Genomic DNA, 16,143 nt, shown 5'->3' with positions numbered 1-16,143 from the left:
TATTGGTTGTGCTTTCACACTTGTGGTAGTATGAGACGGACTCTACAACCCACACAAGTGGCGCAGGTAGTGCAGCTCATCCAGGATGGCACATGAATACGAACTGTGGCAAGAAGGTTTGCTGTGTCTGTCAGTGTAGTGTCCTAAGGCTGGGGGTGCTACCAGAAAACAGACCAATATACCAGGAGACATGGAGGGGGCCCTAGGAGGGAAACAACCCAGCAACAAGGAACAGGAGGAGCACTGCCATAGCCCTGCAAAATTACCTCCAGCATGCCACAAATGTGCATGTGTCTGCACAAATGGATAGAACCTGAATACATGAGGATGGTATGAGGGCCCGACGCCCACAGATGGGGTTTTACTCACAGCCCAACACTTTGCAGGACGCTTGGCATTTGCCACAGAACACCAGGATTGGCAACCCTGTGCTCTTCACAGATGAAAGCAGGTTCACACTGAGCACGTGACAGATGTGACTGGAGATGCCATGGAGAGCGATTTGCTGCCTACAACATCCTTCAACATGAATGATTTGGCAATGGATCAGTAATGGTGTGGGGTGGCATTTCTTTGGAGGGCTGCACAGCCCTCCATGCGCTCGCCAGAGGTAGCCTGACGGCCATTAGGTATCGAGATGAGATCCTCAGACCCCTTGTGAGACCATATGCTGGTGCGGTTGGCCCTGGGTTCCTCCAAAGGGCCCCTTCACACGGCTGATACGCTGGCTGCTTTAGAACGTGTAAACGTTCCGTAGCAGCGGCGTCTAAAAGCAGATCGCATTGTTTTCTATGGGAGCCGGCAGACGCGCGCTCGCCATAGAAATGAATGGGCTGCTTTTTCCATTCATTTCTATGGGGAGCGCACGTATGCCAGCTCCCATAGAAAACAATGGGAACTGCTTTAGACGCCGCTGCTACGTAACGTTTACACGTTCTAAAGCAGCCAGCGTATCAGCCGTGTGAAGGGGCCCTTATGCAGGACAATTCCAGACCTTATGTGGCTGGAGTGTGTCATCAGTTCCTGCAAGATGAAGGCATTGAAGCTATGGAATGACTCGCCCATTCCCCAGACCCGAATCCGATTAAGCACATCTGGGACATCATGACTCGCTCCATCTACCAACGTCATGTTGCTTTAGCACGTGGAGGCCACACACACTACTGAGCTTCATTGTGACATGTTTTAAGGACATTGCATCAAAGTTGGATCAGCCTGTAGTGTGTTTTTCCACTTTAATTTTGGGGGTGACTCCAAATCCAGGGCTACATTGGTTAATAAATTTGATTTCCATTGATGATTTTTGTGTGATTTTGTTGTCATCACATTCAACTTTGTACAGAATAAAGTATTCAATGAGAATATTTCATTCATTCATTCATTCAGATCTAGGAGGTGTTATTTCAGTGTTACCTTTATTTTTTGAGCAGTAGATAGATAGATAGATAGATAGATAGATAGATAGATAGATAGATAGATAGACAATTGTAGCAGCAACAGCAAATCTGGGTATCATCCCATAAATTGCACAGCAGAAAGCCCTCTCCAAAAGGGTTTGAAATAGAAAAAACAATCCGGTCTTCCAGCAACTTGTATGGATGGAAAAATGTCCTTTTATTGGAAAAAGCAATAAATTTGTGAACTGCTTTTTCCAATAAAAGGACATTTTTCCTTCCATACAATTTGCTGGAAGACCGGATTGTTTTAAATAAATATCCCTGACGATCTCTGAGCTAATGCTGTCACAATATATAGACAACAGCAACCAGAGACACCCAGAAATCACTCCAAACACTGCTAAAGGTATATGGGTGTACTTATTAACCCATCATTAGCACTAACACACCCTTCAAAAAAAAAAAAAAAAAAAGATTTTCAGCCTGAAAAAAATCCCTTTAAGCATTTACACAAAATTTCATGGAATTTAAATATGATAAGCAGAGAACCATTAACATATACAAATAATTGACCCTAAATTGTCAGCCTAATAGACCTCAATGCTTTTAAATTTGACACCAGGCAAATGACTATATTCTCTAATACATAAAGTTATATAACAACCTCTTCCCACTTGATCAGTTTTAGGCTTTCTCAGGAAAACAACTAGAAAATGATCATGTAGCAGAAGATCCCTATAATCTAAACCCAAAGTACAATGTTTATTCTTAGCGACTATCTCACTGACACGTAATGTACTAAAGAAAGGCAAAAGAAATAAACACATTCCAATGAAACATATCTCAGAACTATTTACACAAACTTTTTCCAGCACTAAGCACAATCTCACACAATCTCGGCAGTAATTCTGCGGTAAGCGGCGGACGCCTATCAGGTAAGTGATATCATCTTTTATAACCTTTTAAAACCTGTCTGACTACATAAAAACCAGCTGAAGATCTACAACCGCTTAAACACAAGAAGAACAAAATTTCTTCCAATGTTTTATGTTTAGACAAGAAAATAAGGTTCTTATCCGTTAGATCACGTACAAACAGAAGAGACATAGGTAAATCAACTTATTAATAACCAGTTTCAAGTGCATTACAGAATAAAATCCATGTCATCCATGTGGCTTTATAAACAGTCCATACTATATCCCACAAGTGCTGGTATTCCTTCCAACTCTGTTTCTGGGGCCAGATCCTGAAATCTCTCCCACTGGAAATAAGATAATGAATCCGCTATAACATTATTTATACCCTAATTATAATTTACCTTTAACCATATGTTACATTGCATGAAGTAAAGTACCAAATGTCTCAGCACTTGAACTACTAAATCAGATTTAGAAGATAATGTGTTAAACTTAAATACAGCACTCTTATCATCAGTGTGCAAAGGAATCCTTTTTCACGAAAATGTAGCTCCTCCTCCATAGAAACCGAGACTGGAAATAAATCCAACAATACAATATTACTGACTACTTCATTAGAAACCCAACTTGATGGCCACTGCTCAGCGACCATTGACTATTAAAATAAGCATCATAACCTAGACTACCAGCTGCATCAGTAAATAAAGTTAAGGAACTCGCCTCAACAAAGTCATCTTGCCAACAACTACAACCGTTAAATTTAGATAAAAACTAACCATATACATAAATCCTCTTTTAGGCCGGGGACCCACGGGACAGAAATACTGCGATTTGCCCGCGGCGGAAACGCTGTGGGAAAAATTGCAGCGTTTTACTTACTGTAAGTGCAAAATGAATGGGATTCTAGCGAATCCCATGCCCACTTTGTGGTAAAAACCGTAGTGCGGACACGCCGCGATCTCCAAAACTGACACTTTATGTGGTAATCACTTTGGAATGGTTTAACTTTTCCAGGAGATTTTGAGAGTGTTTTTTCATGACACATTTTACTTTGTGTTTGTTACAAATTTCAGTCAATATGTTTTGTGTTTATTTGTGAAAAAAATAGGAAATTTGGTGAATTTTTTATTTTTTTTTAAAAGCAATTTTCTAAGTTTGAAATTGTTCTCTTTTCATATATAGAGTTATACCACTCAAATTAGTTAATAAACATAATTTACCATATCTCTGATTTATGTTGATATCAAATTTTAAATGTTCCTTTAATTTTTTTGGACGTTATAAGGCTTACAGTTTAACTGGAATTTTCAAGAGAATTTACAAAAAAAAAAATTAAGGGACTAATTCAGTTACAAAGGGGCTTTGAAGGGTCTTTGTATTAGAAACCCCCATAAATCACCCCGTTTTCAAAACTGCACCCCTCAAATAATTAAAAACATCATTTGGGAAGTTTATTAACTCTTTAAGCATTTCACTGGAATTAAAACAATATGAAGATGAAACTTAGACATTTAATTTTTTTTTTCAAAAATACATTGATTTAGCCCTGAAATTAAAACATTAACAAGGGGTTATAGGAGAAAATTCACATCACAGTTTGTTATGCAATTTCTCCCGAGCACAGAAATACCCCATATGTGGGAATAAACTGCAGTTTGGACACACAGCAAGGCACAGATGTGAAGGAGCGCTATGTGTCTTTTGGAGCGCAGATTTAGATGTTTGGTATCTGGATGCCATGACATGTTTGTAGAGCCTCTAAAGTACCAGAAATGTGGAATCCTCTAAGCAGTGACCCCATTGTGAATACTGTACCCCTCAAAGAATTTATCAGGGCGTGTAGTGAGCAATAGTATCTCAGGTGGGAATGCACAGTGGATGGTGAAGAGTGAATATGTAAGCTGTACGGAGTACAGTGCCTTGCGAAAGTATTTGTAAACTTTGTTAACAACTTAACAATATGAACACAGACAGAATGTCTCATCATATAATACAGCAGTAGTAGTTGTTGCCTTACGTATAAACAAATATGCATTATTCCAACAAATATGTTTGGCATAAAAGCAACACAGCTCATCACCCTGAACACACCATCCTCACTGTCAAACATGGTGGTGGCAGCTTCATGTTTTAGGCCTGCTTTTCTTCAGCAGGGACAGGGAAGATGGTTAAAATTGATGGGAAGATGGATGGAGCCAAATACAGGACCATTCTGGAAGAAAACCTGTTGGAGTCTGCAAAAGACCTGAGACTGGAGACTGGAGATTTATCTTCCAACAAGACAATGATCCAAAACATAAAGCAAAATCTACAATGGAATGGTTCACCAATAAACATATCCAGCTGTTAGAATGGCCAAGACAAAGTCCAGACCTGAATCCAATTGAGAATCTGTGGAAAGAGCTGAAAACTGCGGTTCACAAACGCTCTCCATTCAACCTCACTGAGCTGTTTTGCAAGGAAGAATGGGCAAGAATTTCATTCTCTCAATGTGAAAAACTGATAGAGACATACCCCAAGCGACATGCAGCTGTAACCGCAGCAAATGGTAGCGCTACAAAGTATTAATGCAAGGGAAAGTTAATTTAGGAAATTTTAAAAAAGTTTAAAATATCCAATAAATTTCGTTCCACTTCATAATTGTGCCCCACTTGTTGTTGTTCATTCTTCCCCCCAAAATTAAAATTTGATATCTTTATGTTTGAAGCCTGAAATGTGGCAAAAGTTTGAAAAGTGCAAGGAGGCCGAATACTTTCACAAGGAACTGTATTCCTTGAAGAGGTGTCATCTCATACATAGTATGTACATCTACAGTATATCATGTGTATACAGTTACCACCATAAGTGTGATCCCACATCACGAGTGGGAAGTACTGTATATACTTATATGCATAAATGGTTGCCAATTACTTGTTTGTGGGATGGCAGTATCGCCCATGTATACTGGTTTATGGTAATTTCAGTACTGTAGTCTATTTCTCTTTACTAGTTTCTAAGTGCAACCATACTACTTTAGCTGCATTTTCAGCAATATTCATAGCTTAGTTTATCTGGTTTAGTAATTTTCTTTATCCATCACAGTGGCTAAGTTATGTAGTAAAGAAAACTTTGTAGTTCTAGAGGGATTTTGCATTCCTAATCAGTTTGGTGGCGGTCGAGTCCATTTAAGGTGTAAATGGCTTCTTCGGTGGTGGTTGAGGAGTCAGGTGAAAGTTGCAGGCAAGTTATTGTGGACTTATTTTAACTAATAGAGGAGGTTAAAGCTCATGGTGGTGAACAGGCTGAGCTTTGGAAATGGCCAGCCTTAAGGATGTCGTAATAGTAACGTCATCCAGGGGCGGGCACAGTGATTAAGCACAGGGTCGTTGGTGCCCTTACCGTGTACTGGTTCTGCTAGAATTGCAAGCCGGAGCATGCCGCCCCTTTATTGCTGTCTGGCCGGGTGTTGTATCTCAGACAGCTGGGCATCTCACAGCATTCGTGAATCCCAATGGTCTAGCATTTCACCTGATTCCTGTGATTATTTTACTTCTGTGATTTTAATAAAGCTGTGGCCATTTTGACTCCCAAAATAAAGTGTTTTATTCATTTATTTGAAAGTCAATACTTACTGTAGTTTGGATGGTTTTAAGAAGGAGTGAGGGACATCCCATATCCAAAAGTCAAGAGATGACCTCATTCCACCCTGCTGGTTTAACACATCAAAGCCTATAGGTTAAATTTGGTTTCTTTCAGCAGTATAATTTTATCAATATCCCCTCTTCAGACAGAGGGTCTCATTAACGCAATTCCCTAAAAAGGATATTGCTCTCAGGACCCCACCGTGCACCTCTCAAATATGGTGGCTAATCAGTTGGTTTTCCTTCCGATTAACATTCTCCACATGCTCTAAAATCCTTTTCCCAAGTTTGCGTGTAGTTTTGCCTACATAGTTTTTGGTAAAGCACATCATTCTACCTCTTTACCAATATGTCAAATATGGTGAAAGTTAAAATATGTTTTGGAGTTGTTTTACTGCCTCTGGCACTAGGTGTTTTGACTGTGAGCAAGGCATCATGAAATCTTAAGATTTTATGTCACAATGAAGGCCCAGTGTCAGAAAGTTGGGTTTGTATCCTAGGTCATGGATCTTCTAGCAAGACAATGACCCTACATATACTTCAATAATCATTCAGAAATGGATGGAAACAAAGCCCTGGAGAGTTCTGAAGTAGCCAGCAATAATTCTGAATCTAAATCCCTTTGAACACCTGTGGAGAGATCTTAAAATTGCTGCTGGGAGCAAGCAGACCTCAAAGTTGTTTCTATACCTCTGTACAGCTGCCAAGACTCTTATAGCTCTTTATTGGAAGAGATGCTTCCCTCCATTAGATCCTAACCTTATAGTTAGAACGAAATTGCATGTGTGCGACCTTCTTACTGGCTTCGTTTTTACAGCGTTCACTGTGTAGCCAAAATGACATGTCATCTGTATTCTATGTTTCGCTGCGATTGTGGGGATATCAAACTTATATGGTTTTATTTACATTTTAACCCCTTAACAAAAATCCAAAACTGTGCCAAAATTTTATTTTTCTAAAACCATATTCTGATGCCCGTAACTTTTTTATACTTCCATGTACGGGAGATGCATAGAGCATCTTTTTTGTGAAGCCAGGTGTACTTTTTAGTTCTACCATTTTGGAGAATTGCTATTGCTTTAATCACTTTTTATTCAAATTTTTATCAGAGGCAAAACTGTGAAAAAATGGCAGTTTGGCACTTTAGATTTTTTTTTTCTGCTACGGCGTTTATCGTACGGAAAAAGTATTTTTGTTGATTTGTAGAGCAGGTGTTTTCGTATACAGAGATACATAATGTGTATGTATTTCACAGTATTTAAGTACTTTTATATGTGTTCTAAGGAAAGGGGGGTGATCTGAACTTTTATTTTTTTTACCCCAGGGGGTATTATCACTAATGCAATGCATTGCAATTCTAATGCATTGCAATGCATTGCATAAAACCGTCAGTTCCATTACAGGCTACATTGAATAGCCTGCAATAGAACATATTGCATGACAGGAGTGAGAGCAATTCTAATGCATTGCAATGCATTGCATAAAACCGTCAGTTACATTACAGGCTACATTGAATAGCCTGCAATAGAACATATTGCATGACAGGAGTGAGAGCCTTCACAAGGCTCCCGGCTGTCATGACAACTGGATGCTGGCTCCGGAGCCAGCTCTGGGCCAGATGATCCACAGGAAAATGGTGGCGCCCATGCACCTTCGCTAAAATCACGCCTCGGTTATCTTTCACCGAGGCGCCCAGGTGTTTATTGCCCATGATCAGTACGTAAACTGATTGCAGGCATTTGTGCTGGGTGTCTGCTGTTTAAAACAGCAGACACCCAGCGGCTATGGTGGCCGCCTGGCTCCCGAGCAGCCACCATCTTTACACACCTGGCGTCTGCCATACTTGTAAAATGCAAAAATGCAAATATTCTTTGAAGAATATTTATTAAAATTTTTATCAGAGACAAAAAAACGGTGGTTTGGAACTTTTAATATTTTTTTACCAATATGACATTCACCGCACAGGAAAAATATTTTCATAAGTTTGTAGACCAGGCATATTCAGACACAGGGATACCTATTATGTTTCACAGTATTTTTTTATTATTATTTTTATTTGTATTCTAGGGAAAGGAGGGTGATTTGAAATTTCAGTTTTTTATTTTTTTTTATATATTTTTTAAAAGATTTTTTTCACTATCTTATTATCCCCGGCTCAAATGAATTTTACTGGTGTGCCTTAGGAATCTCAGTCTGATTCTAGCACTATCCACGTATTAATCTCATTACAAGTGCTGAAACCCAGATAGAGGGAACTGGAAGATGGGAGTAGTAGTGGCAGATGATGTAACACTGGGTAGGCCGAGCACACTTAACCATGCACCTCAGCCCTGTTCTTGGGCTGGACACTACTTAGAGGGGAGTCTTGCAGCACTACTTGATGGTTGTGGTAGTAGTTTCCCCGGGGAACTTCTAGTTGGAGAGGGGACCTCTCCTCTCTGAGCTGGTGTGATGGTGTTTGGAAGGGTCTTGATGTTATAGCAGGCACAACTCAGGTAGCCAGTGGTTGTAGTTGAAAAGGATAACTGCTTTATTTCAGCAGCTTCCAACAATGGGGGTAATAGTACATCAGTGTCCAATTCCCCAGCCTTGGTTTTAGGAGGGTGCACAGGGATAATACAGGCTCTATGTCAGACTTCTCCTGCAACTACCACTTCCCTCATGCCTCTTCCAGCTATGGATACTGGAGGTGGTAGTGCAAAGATGGAAGTCCTGACAGGGATCTAATTTCCTTTGCATAGTCAAGTTCCTCCTGTTAGTGTCCTCCACTGATCTTCCTGGCACAGAATCCAACAGTCCAGGCAACTGAACTCCCTTCCCAGGGCTGTCTCTAGATGAGCCTAAGGGCAAGTACTCTGTTCTCCTAGAGGCTTACAGGACAGCTGTTGAGATCCGGTCTGAATGCTAGTATTCTCCTTTCGCACAGTCCAGCATGAACTGCACAGGATGACTGCTCTCACTAGATTCTGCTCTCAACGGTCACCCTGGAGACCTAAGTTTCCCACAACCCCACAAGGTATGGACCGGATTCATTAGCGCTTACGCCATGTGGGCCCACGGCCTAAACATGCATGTATTTTATCACATGTTTTGCTAACTTGAAAGAATCACACACTTATAAAGTGTTTACCAGAAAACGGAGGTAGAAATGTTAATAAGGAAGTGTAATTTCTTGGAATGAGCTTGTAATAATTAACTCTCTGTCACTATAAAAGTAACTACAATACCAGAAGGCAAACACAACCAGTTCAGCTTTGTCAACCTGATCCCAAGGCACTGACTCCTGTTCTAGTACATTACAGAAATTTAGGCTGGAACTCATCCGTATTGTTCATTTTATTTGATTTTGTATTTTTTTCTTAGTTCTACTAACAGGCTCCAATCAACACTCAAATGGCTAAAAATAAGGTAATTGTCCCTGTTATTTATTTGAATCAGACAAATGACATTGTGACTTCTTTAACCCCTTCACGCTGGTGACATTTTTAAATTTTCGTTTTTGACTTCCACTTCCCGCCTTCCAAACCCCATATTTTTATTTTTTTTTCCGATCACAGAGCCATATGAGGACTTAATATTTGCAAGACAAATTGATTTTCATAATGGTACCATTAATTATTCTGTACAATGTACTCAGAAGCTAGAAACAATTGAGAATGTGGTGGGATTGAAGAAAAATTGCATTTCTGTGTCTTTCTTACAGGCTTTGTTTTAATTTCATTCACTGTGCAGCCAGAACAATGTGTCACCTGTATTGTATGTTTTGGTATGATGCAGGGGAAACCAAATTTTATTTACATTTGACCCTTGAACAAAAGTCCAAATCTTTAAAAAAAAAAAAAAAATTCTTATATATATATGCCATATTCTGACACCTATTTTTTAGAGTGTCTTTTTTTACGTGGCCATATGTACTTTTTAGTTATACCATTTTGAGTAATATCTATTGCTTTGATCACTTTTTATTCCAATTTTTATCAGAGGCAAAAAAATGGTGTTTCAACACTTTAGATTTTTTTCACTGTACAGGAAAAATATCTTTACAGGTTTGTAGACAAAGTATTTTCAGACACAGGGATACCTAATGTGCTTAACAGTAATTTTTTTTGTTTGTTTTATATGTATTCTACGAAAAGGGGATAGATTTGAACTTTTAGTTTTTTATTTATTTTTTAAAAACCTTTAAAACCAGAGTCCTTATTTTGGTGCCTACTGTGGAGAGCAAGTTCTTAGTAAAATGGCAATGCCCATATGAAATTGTGGAAAAAATAGGGCCAGTCAACCAAAGGTTCACCAACCAGGGAAAAAGAAGCCTTTTCAAATCTACCATGTGAATTTTATCAAGCCCTGGAAGCAGAGGGAATCCTTGGTGGCTTCAAATACAGAGGTGGGTGATTCGTTGCCACCAATCCCTCCAGTCCGTGTGAATGAGACCCTCTCAGTGCCCCAGCAAAAGGAGGCAAGAAGAATAGACGCAAGTTCTCTGATCTACCAGGGTGTACATACCTGATAGAGCACCATGTAGAGACAGAACCTGAGAGGAAAGTAAACCTCAAACCCTACAGAATACCATAGGCACGTAGGGAAGTAGTGTCAGCTGAGGTTAAACACATGCTGGAGTTGGGAGTGATTGAGGAGTCCAAAAGTGAGTGGTCTAACCCAATTGTATTGATACCAAAGCCCAATGGTACTTTGCGGTTCTGCAATGATTTTAGAAAATTGAATGAAATTTCAAAGTTTGACTCTTATCTCATGCCCAGGGTTGATGAGCTGATTGAGAAGTTGGATAATGCCAGGTACATAACCACACTGGACCTGACAAAAGGTTACTGGCAAATACCTTTCTCTAAGGAAGCCAAACAGAAAACTGCCTTTGTTGTTCCAGAAGATCTGTTCCGGTACAGGGTTATGCCATTTGGTTTGCATGGAGCTCCTTCTACCTTTCAGAGTTTGATGGACCAGATCTTACGGCCACATTGTGACTACGCAGTGGCTTACCTGGACGATGTGGTCATTCATAGCCCAGACTGGAGAAGTCACCTCTGTAAGGTGCAGGCAGTACTGGACTCCATAAGTGAGGCAGGCCTTACTATCAACCCTGAGAAGTGTGCTTTAGGGCTAGAGGAAGCCAAGTACCTGGGCTATGTAATTGGAAAAGGGGTAATAAATCCCCAAATCAATAAGGTGGAGGCAATACAAAACTGGCCAAGACCACTGACCAAGAAGCAAGTCAGAGCGTTTCTTGGCATTGCTGGCTACTACCGGAGGTTTGTGCCAAAATTTGCCTCTATTGCAGCTCCTCTCACTGACCTGACAAAAGGTGGGAAGTCAGTGATGATACACTGGACACCAGAGGCAGAGGAGGGGTTCCAGAGTTTAAAGCAAGCTCTATGCCAGCAGCCAGTGCTGATAGCCCCTGACTTTAGGAAGGAGTTCCTGGTGCAGACAGATGCCTCAAATGCAGGTCTAGGAACAGTGCTGTCCCAGGTTGTAAATGGTGAGGAGCATCCAGTAATGTACCTGAGCAGGAAGCTGTCCCCTGCTGAGAAAAATTACGCCATTGTAGACAGGGAATGTTTGGCCATTAAGTGGGCACTGGATGCTCTGAGGTATTACCTCCTGGGGAGAAAGTTTAAATTGATCACTGACCATGCTCCTCTCACTTGGATGAAGATTAATAAGGACAGAGATGCCAGGGTTACCAGATGGTTTCTGTCTTTGCAGAATTTTGTCTTCAACGTGGAACACAGACCAGGGAAATTGCTAGGAAATTCTGATGCCCTATCAAGAGTGCATTGTATGATGGCCACAAATGCCCTGCCCTCTGGTCTGGAGAAGAGGGGGGGGATATGTAAGCCGATGGCTGGTCAGATAATGGAGTGGGTGTACATCTCACCCAGACTACTAAGGTGGGTGGGATGAGAAAACTCCAGAAAGAATGTTTCTCAGCAGATAACTATTGTCTGCTGAGGGTTATTTCAGAGTTACGGTTACTGGTCTGGATTTTTAGGAATGGCAGGTAAGTTGGTAGTGGGACCTGTCATTCCATCCCCCTCCAGTCCACACTTTGGGGTTGTTCCAGCAGCGACTCAGAGTCTACTTATCAAGGGAGGCTTAAGAAGTCAGCTCCAGCAGCAGACTTTGGGCAGAGTTTGGCTGGAGAGCCAAAGAAAGAGGTCATATTTTTGGAGCTGTGTCCTGAGTGATTCTACTGGCTTTTGGATGTCTGTTATTCTAGGTGAGGTAACCTATTCTGTGTTTAGTTAGAGCCTAGCCGGGCAGGTATTTATTTTTGTATTGTTTCCTTTGTTGCTGCACTACCTTTTTGAGTGAAAATAAAACTCTACCTTTGATTTGGACTAAAGAAACTGGACTTGTGTGTCTATGCCACCCCACCTAGCAACCCCAGACCCTGACACAGTCTATAGGAGATTTATTACATTAATATTGAGGATCCTCCAGTGTGTCCAGCCTCAGTAATGGTTCAGCAAAAGGCACCCAAATTTGCAGGGTGGTATAGTCTGTTTCATAGGGGTTGGTAAAAATGGGCCCCTGGAATCATTGTAGCATACGTAGCATTACTTATGTGGGGGGGCACTATTACAATAATAGTGCCCCCCCAACTGTTACTAACATTGCTTATGTTGGGGGAAGACTATTACCTGTGGTGGTTGGGCACTATTACAGTAACAGTACTCCCCCACAAGTAATAGCATTACTTATGCAAGGGGGGCTATTATCTGTGTGGGGGAATCTTACCTATGGGGGGCTGTTAAAAAAGCACTATTACACTAATACTGCCACCCTGCTCATACAGGTAATATGGCTTTGTACACGAGTTTTGATGCAGAAGAAATTGTGAATTTATTCACAAATAATCATGTAACAATGTAAATGTAGAGCAAGTAACATTTTGATCATAAGTGACCTTTGCCAGACTCTACAAAGATATATTATAATACAACAGTGAATATTTAGTGCGCAGTAGATATATATATATATATATATAGTAAGCTGATGGCTGGTCAGGTAATGGAGGGGGAGTACATCTCACCCAGACTACTAAGGTGGGTGAGATGAGAAAACTCCAGAAAGAATGTTTCTCAGCATATAACTATTGTCTGCTGAGAGTTATTTAAGCGTTCCGGTTACTGGTCTGAATTTTTAGGAATGGCAGGTAGGTTGGTAGTGGGACCTGTCATTCCACCTCCCTCCAGTCACAAACGGATATATGCAATGTATTATTGTATGTAACATTGAGCACTAGTCCCAGATTCCGGGTCTTGCCCTGCTGTCCGCAGGTCAGCGGGAGATATGGCCCAGTTTCAACTCGTCTGCACCCCAAACACACACGTAAATGTATTTTATTGAGGTTTTAAGTGATAGACACAAAGAAGCAGATAATTGTGAAGTGTAAGGAAAATGATACATGGTTTTCAATATTTTAATCAAATAAAAATCTGAAAAGAGTAAGGCCTGGTTCACCTCTGCATTTGGTATTCCGTTCGGGGAGTCCGCTTGGGGACTATCTACTATAATCCGTGTGGGATCCGTGTGTTTTCCATGCGGTGTCCCCATGAGTCATGCAGAGAGGATAGTAGTTCATGAAGTACTTTTTTCTCTGCACGTTCCATGCAGACACCACATGGAAAACACATGGACCCCATTATAGTCTTAGGAGTCCGTGTGCTTTCATAAGCTCACCAATTGTCAATGCATTTGGTATTCCCCACACGGACTCCCTGAACGCAGATGTGAGCCAGGCCTTACATGCAAATGCATTCAGCCCTCTATATCAATACTTTGTAGAGCCACCTTTGCTGCAATGACAGCTGCGATTCTTTTGGGGTCTGTCTCTACCACCTATGCTCATCTAGTGACAGAGTTTTGCTCATTTTCCTTTGCAATATAGCTCAAGCTCAATCTGATTAGGTGGAGAGAGTCTGTGAACAGCAATTTTCATGTCTTGCCACAGATGTTCAATGGGTTTTAGATCTGGACTTTGGTTAGGCCATTCTAACACATGAATATTCTTTGATGTAAACCATTCCACTGTAGCTCTGGCTGTATGTTTAGGGTCATTGTCTTGCTGGAAGTTTAATTTCCTTTCCAATATCAAGTCTCTTGCAGCCTCCAAAAGGTTTCTTCCAGAATTGCCCTGTATTTAGCTCCATCTATCTTCCCATCAACTCTGACCAGCTTCTCTGTCCATGCTGAAGAAAAGCATCCCCACAGCATGATGCTGCCACCACCATGTTTCACAGTGGGGATGGTATGTTCAGAGTGATGAGCAGTGTTACTTTTCTGCTATACATAGCGTTTTGCATTTAGGCCGATAAGTTCAATATTGGTCTCATATGACCAGAGCACCTTCTTCCACAAGTTTGCTGTGTCCTTTATATGGTTGTGGTAGACTGAAAATGGCACTTCTTATGCCTTTCTTTCAACAATGGTTTTCTTCTTGCCACTCTTCCATAAAGGCCAGATTTGTGGAGTGCACGACTTATAGTTGTCCTTTGGACAGATTCTCCCACCTGAGCTGTGGACTTCTGCACCTCCTCTAGAGCAACCATGGGCCTTTTGGCTGCTTCTCTGACTAAATGCTCTCCATGCTCAATCTGTCAGTTGGTGGACGGCCATGTCTTGGTAGGTTTGCAGTTGTAGAATACTTTATCCATTTTTGGATGATGGATTGAACAGTATTCCTTGGAATGTTCAAAGCTTTTGTTATGTTTTTAAAACCTAACCTAGCTTTAAACTTCTTTACAACTTTATATCTGACCTGTCTGGTGCTTTCCTTGGTCTTCATGATGCTGTTTGTCCACTAGTATTCTCTAACAAACCACTGAGGACTTCATAGAATAGGTGTATTTACACTGAGACTAAATTACACACAGCTGGAGTCTATTAATTAATTAAGTGACTTCTGAAGGCAATTGTGTGCACTGGATTTTATTTAGGGGTATCAGAGTACAGGGGGGGGGCTGGACACTTTTGCACATCACACTTTTCAGATTTTTATTTGATTCAAATTTTGAAAACCATGTATCATTTTCCTTCCACTTCACAATTACAATTCTGCTATTTTGTGTTAGTTATCACTTAAAAACTCAATAAAATACATTTAAGTTTGTGGTTTTAAGGTGACAAAATATGAAAAAGTTCAAGGGGTGTGAATACTTTTGCAAGCCACTGTACATTGAAATAAATGGATATGTATGCTGACAGCATAGATACATAAAATGTGGACATGTGAAAGGGCCCTGGTGTTGGGATATGACTCAAAACCACACCACAGATGATGCTGTAAGGGTAGCCGGTGATTAAAGAGGACCTTTCACCACTTTTGGGCACAGGCAGTGTTATATACTGCCAGAAAGCTGACAGTGCGCTGAATTCAGCGCACTGTCGGCTTTCCCAATCTGTGCCCGGTGTGAAGAGCTTACGGCCCGGTACCGTAGCTCTTCTATGGTCAGAAGGGCGTTTCTGACCATTAGCCAGGAACGTCCTTCTGCCTCGCGGCGCCAATCGCGCTGTGCTGTGGAGCGGGGAGGAACGCCCCCTCCCTCTGCTCACACAGCTTGTCCGTAGACGAGCATTATCAGGAGAGGGAGGGGGCGTTCCTCCCGGCTCCACAGCACAGCACGATTGGCGCCGCGAGGCAGAAGGACGTTCCTGGCTAATGGTCAGAAACGCCCTTCTGACTGTAAAGCGCTACGGTACCGGGACCGATAGCGCTTTACACCGGGCACGGATCGGGAAAGCCGACAGTGCGCTGAATTCAGTGCACTGTCAGCTTTCCAGCAGTATATAAAACTGCATGTGCCCGATCTGATGAAAGGTCCTCTTTAAGCAGACCGACACAATAAATGGTCTGTGCTGTGAGAGCTCTACTTAAATCAGTCCTTGTGCTTTAATTTATAGAATAGAATACACAAAATAATAATTAATCAAATAATATACAGTACTTAGATGACAGGTTGGCATAATACAGATGCACAAGTATGGCATGCTATTTCTGAAAATTGTTGGTAAAATATCTCATGATTTCTCCTTATCAAGGTTCTGAACGTGGAATACTGTGTGAACTTTGTGTACCTAAGATAGGTTCACCAAGTTATAATGACCGGTTAGAAAAATGATTAACAGGTCTGAATCATTGAAAATAGAAAGTCTGTAGAAAGGTCCTTATGTGTATTCTGAATTCTA

The 16,143-nt window shown here is 41.0% G+C and overlaps 1 protein-coding gene across 1 annotated transcript in view; it reads left to right on the top strand.

Annotated features, from left to right (window-relative positions):
• LOC142189582 (cytosolic phospholipase A2 gamma-like) overlaps nucleotides 1–16,143 on the top strand; it is a 148,860-nt gene that overhangs the window by 54,942 nt on the left and 77,775 nt on the right. The window contains exon 2 of the mRNA XM_075262191.1: nucleotides 9,298–9,342. Within this exon, the coding sequence (XP_075118292.1) occupies nucleotides 9,328–9,342 (15 nt within the window). The 5' untranslated portion in view covers nucleotides 9,298–9,327. The remainder of the gene's footprint in view (nucleotides 1–9,297; nucleotides 9,343–16,143) is intronic.

Source organism: Leptodactylus fuscus, chromosome 1 (genome assembly GCF_031893055.1).
Source record: "Leptodactylus fuscus isolate aLepFus1 chromosome 1, aLepFus1.hap2, whole genome shotgun sequence".
Lineage (NCBI taxonomy): Eukaryota > Metazoa > Chordata > Amphibia > Anura > Leptodactylidae > Leptodactylus > Leptodactylus fuscus.
Note: the sequence above shows the minus strand (reverse complement) of the source record. Positions and strands in the feature narration are given on the sequence as shown.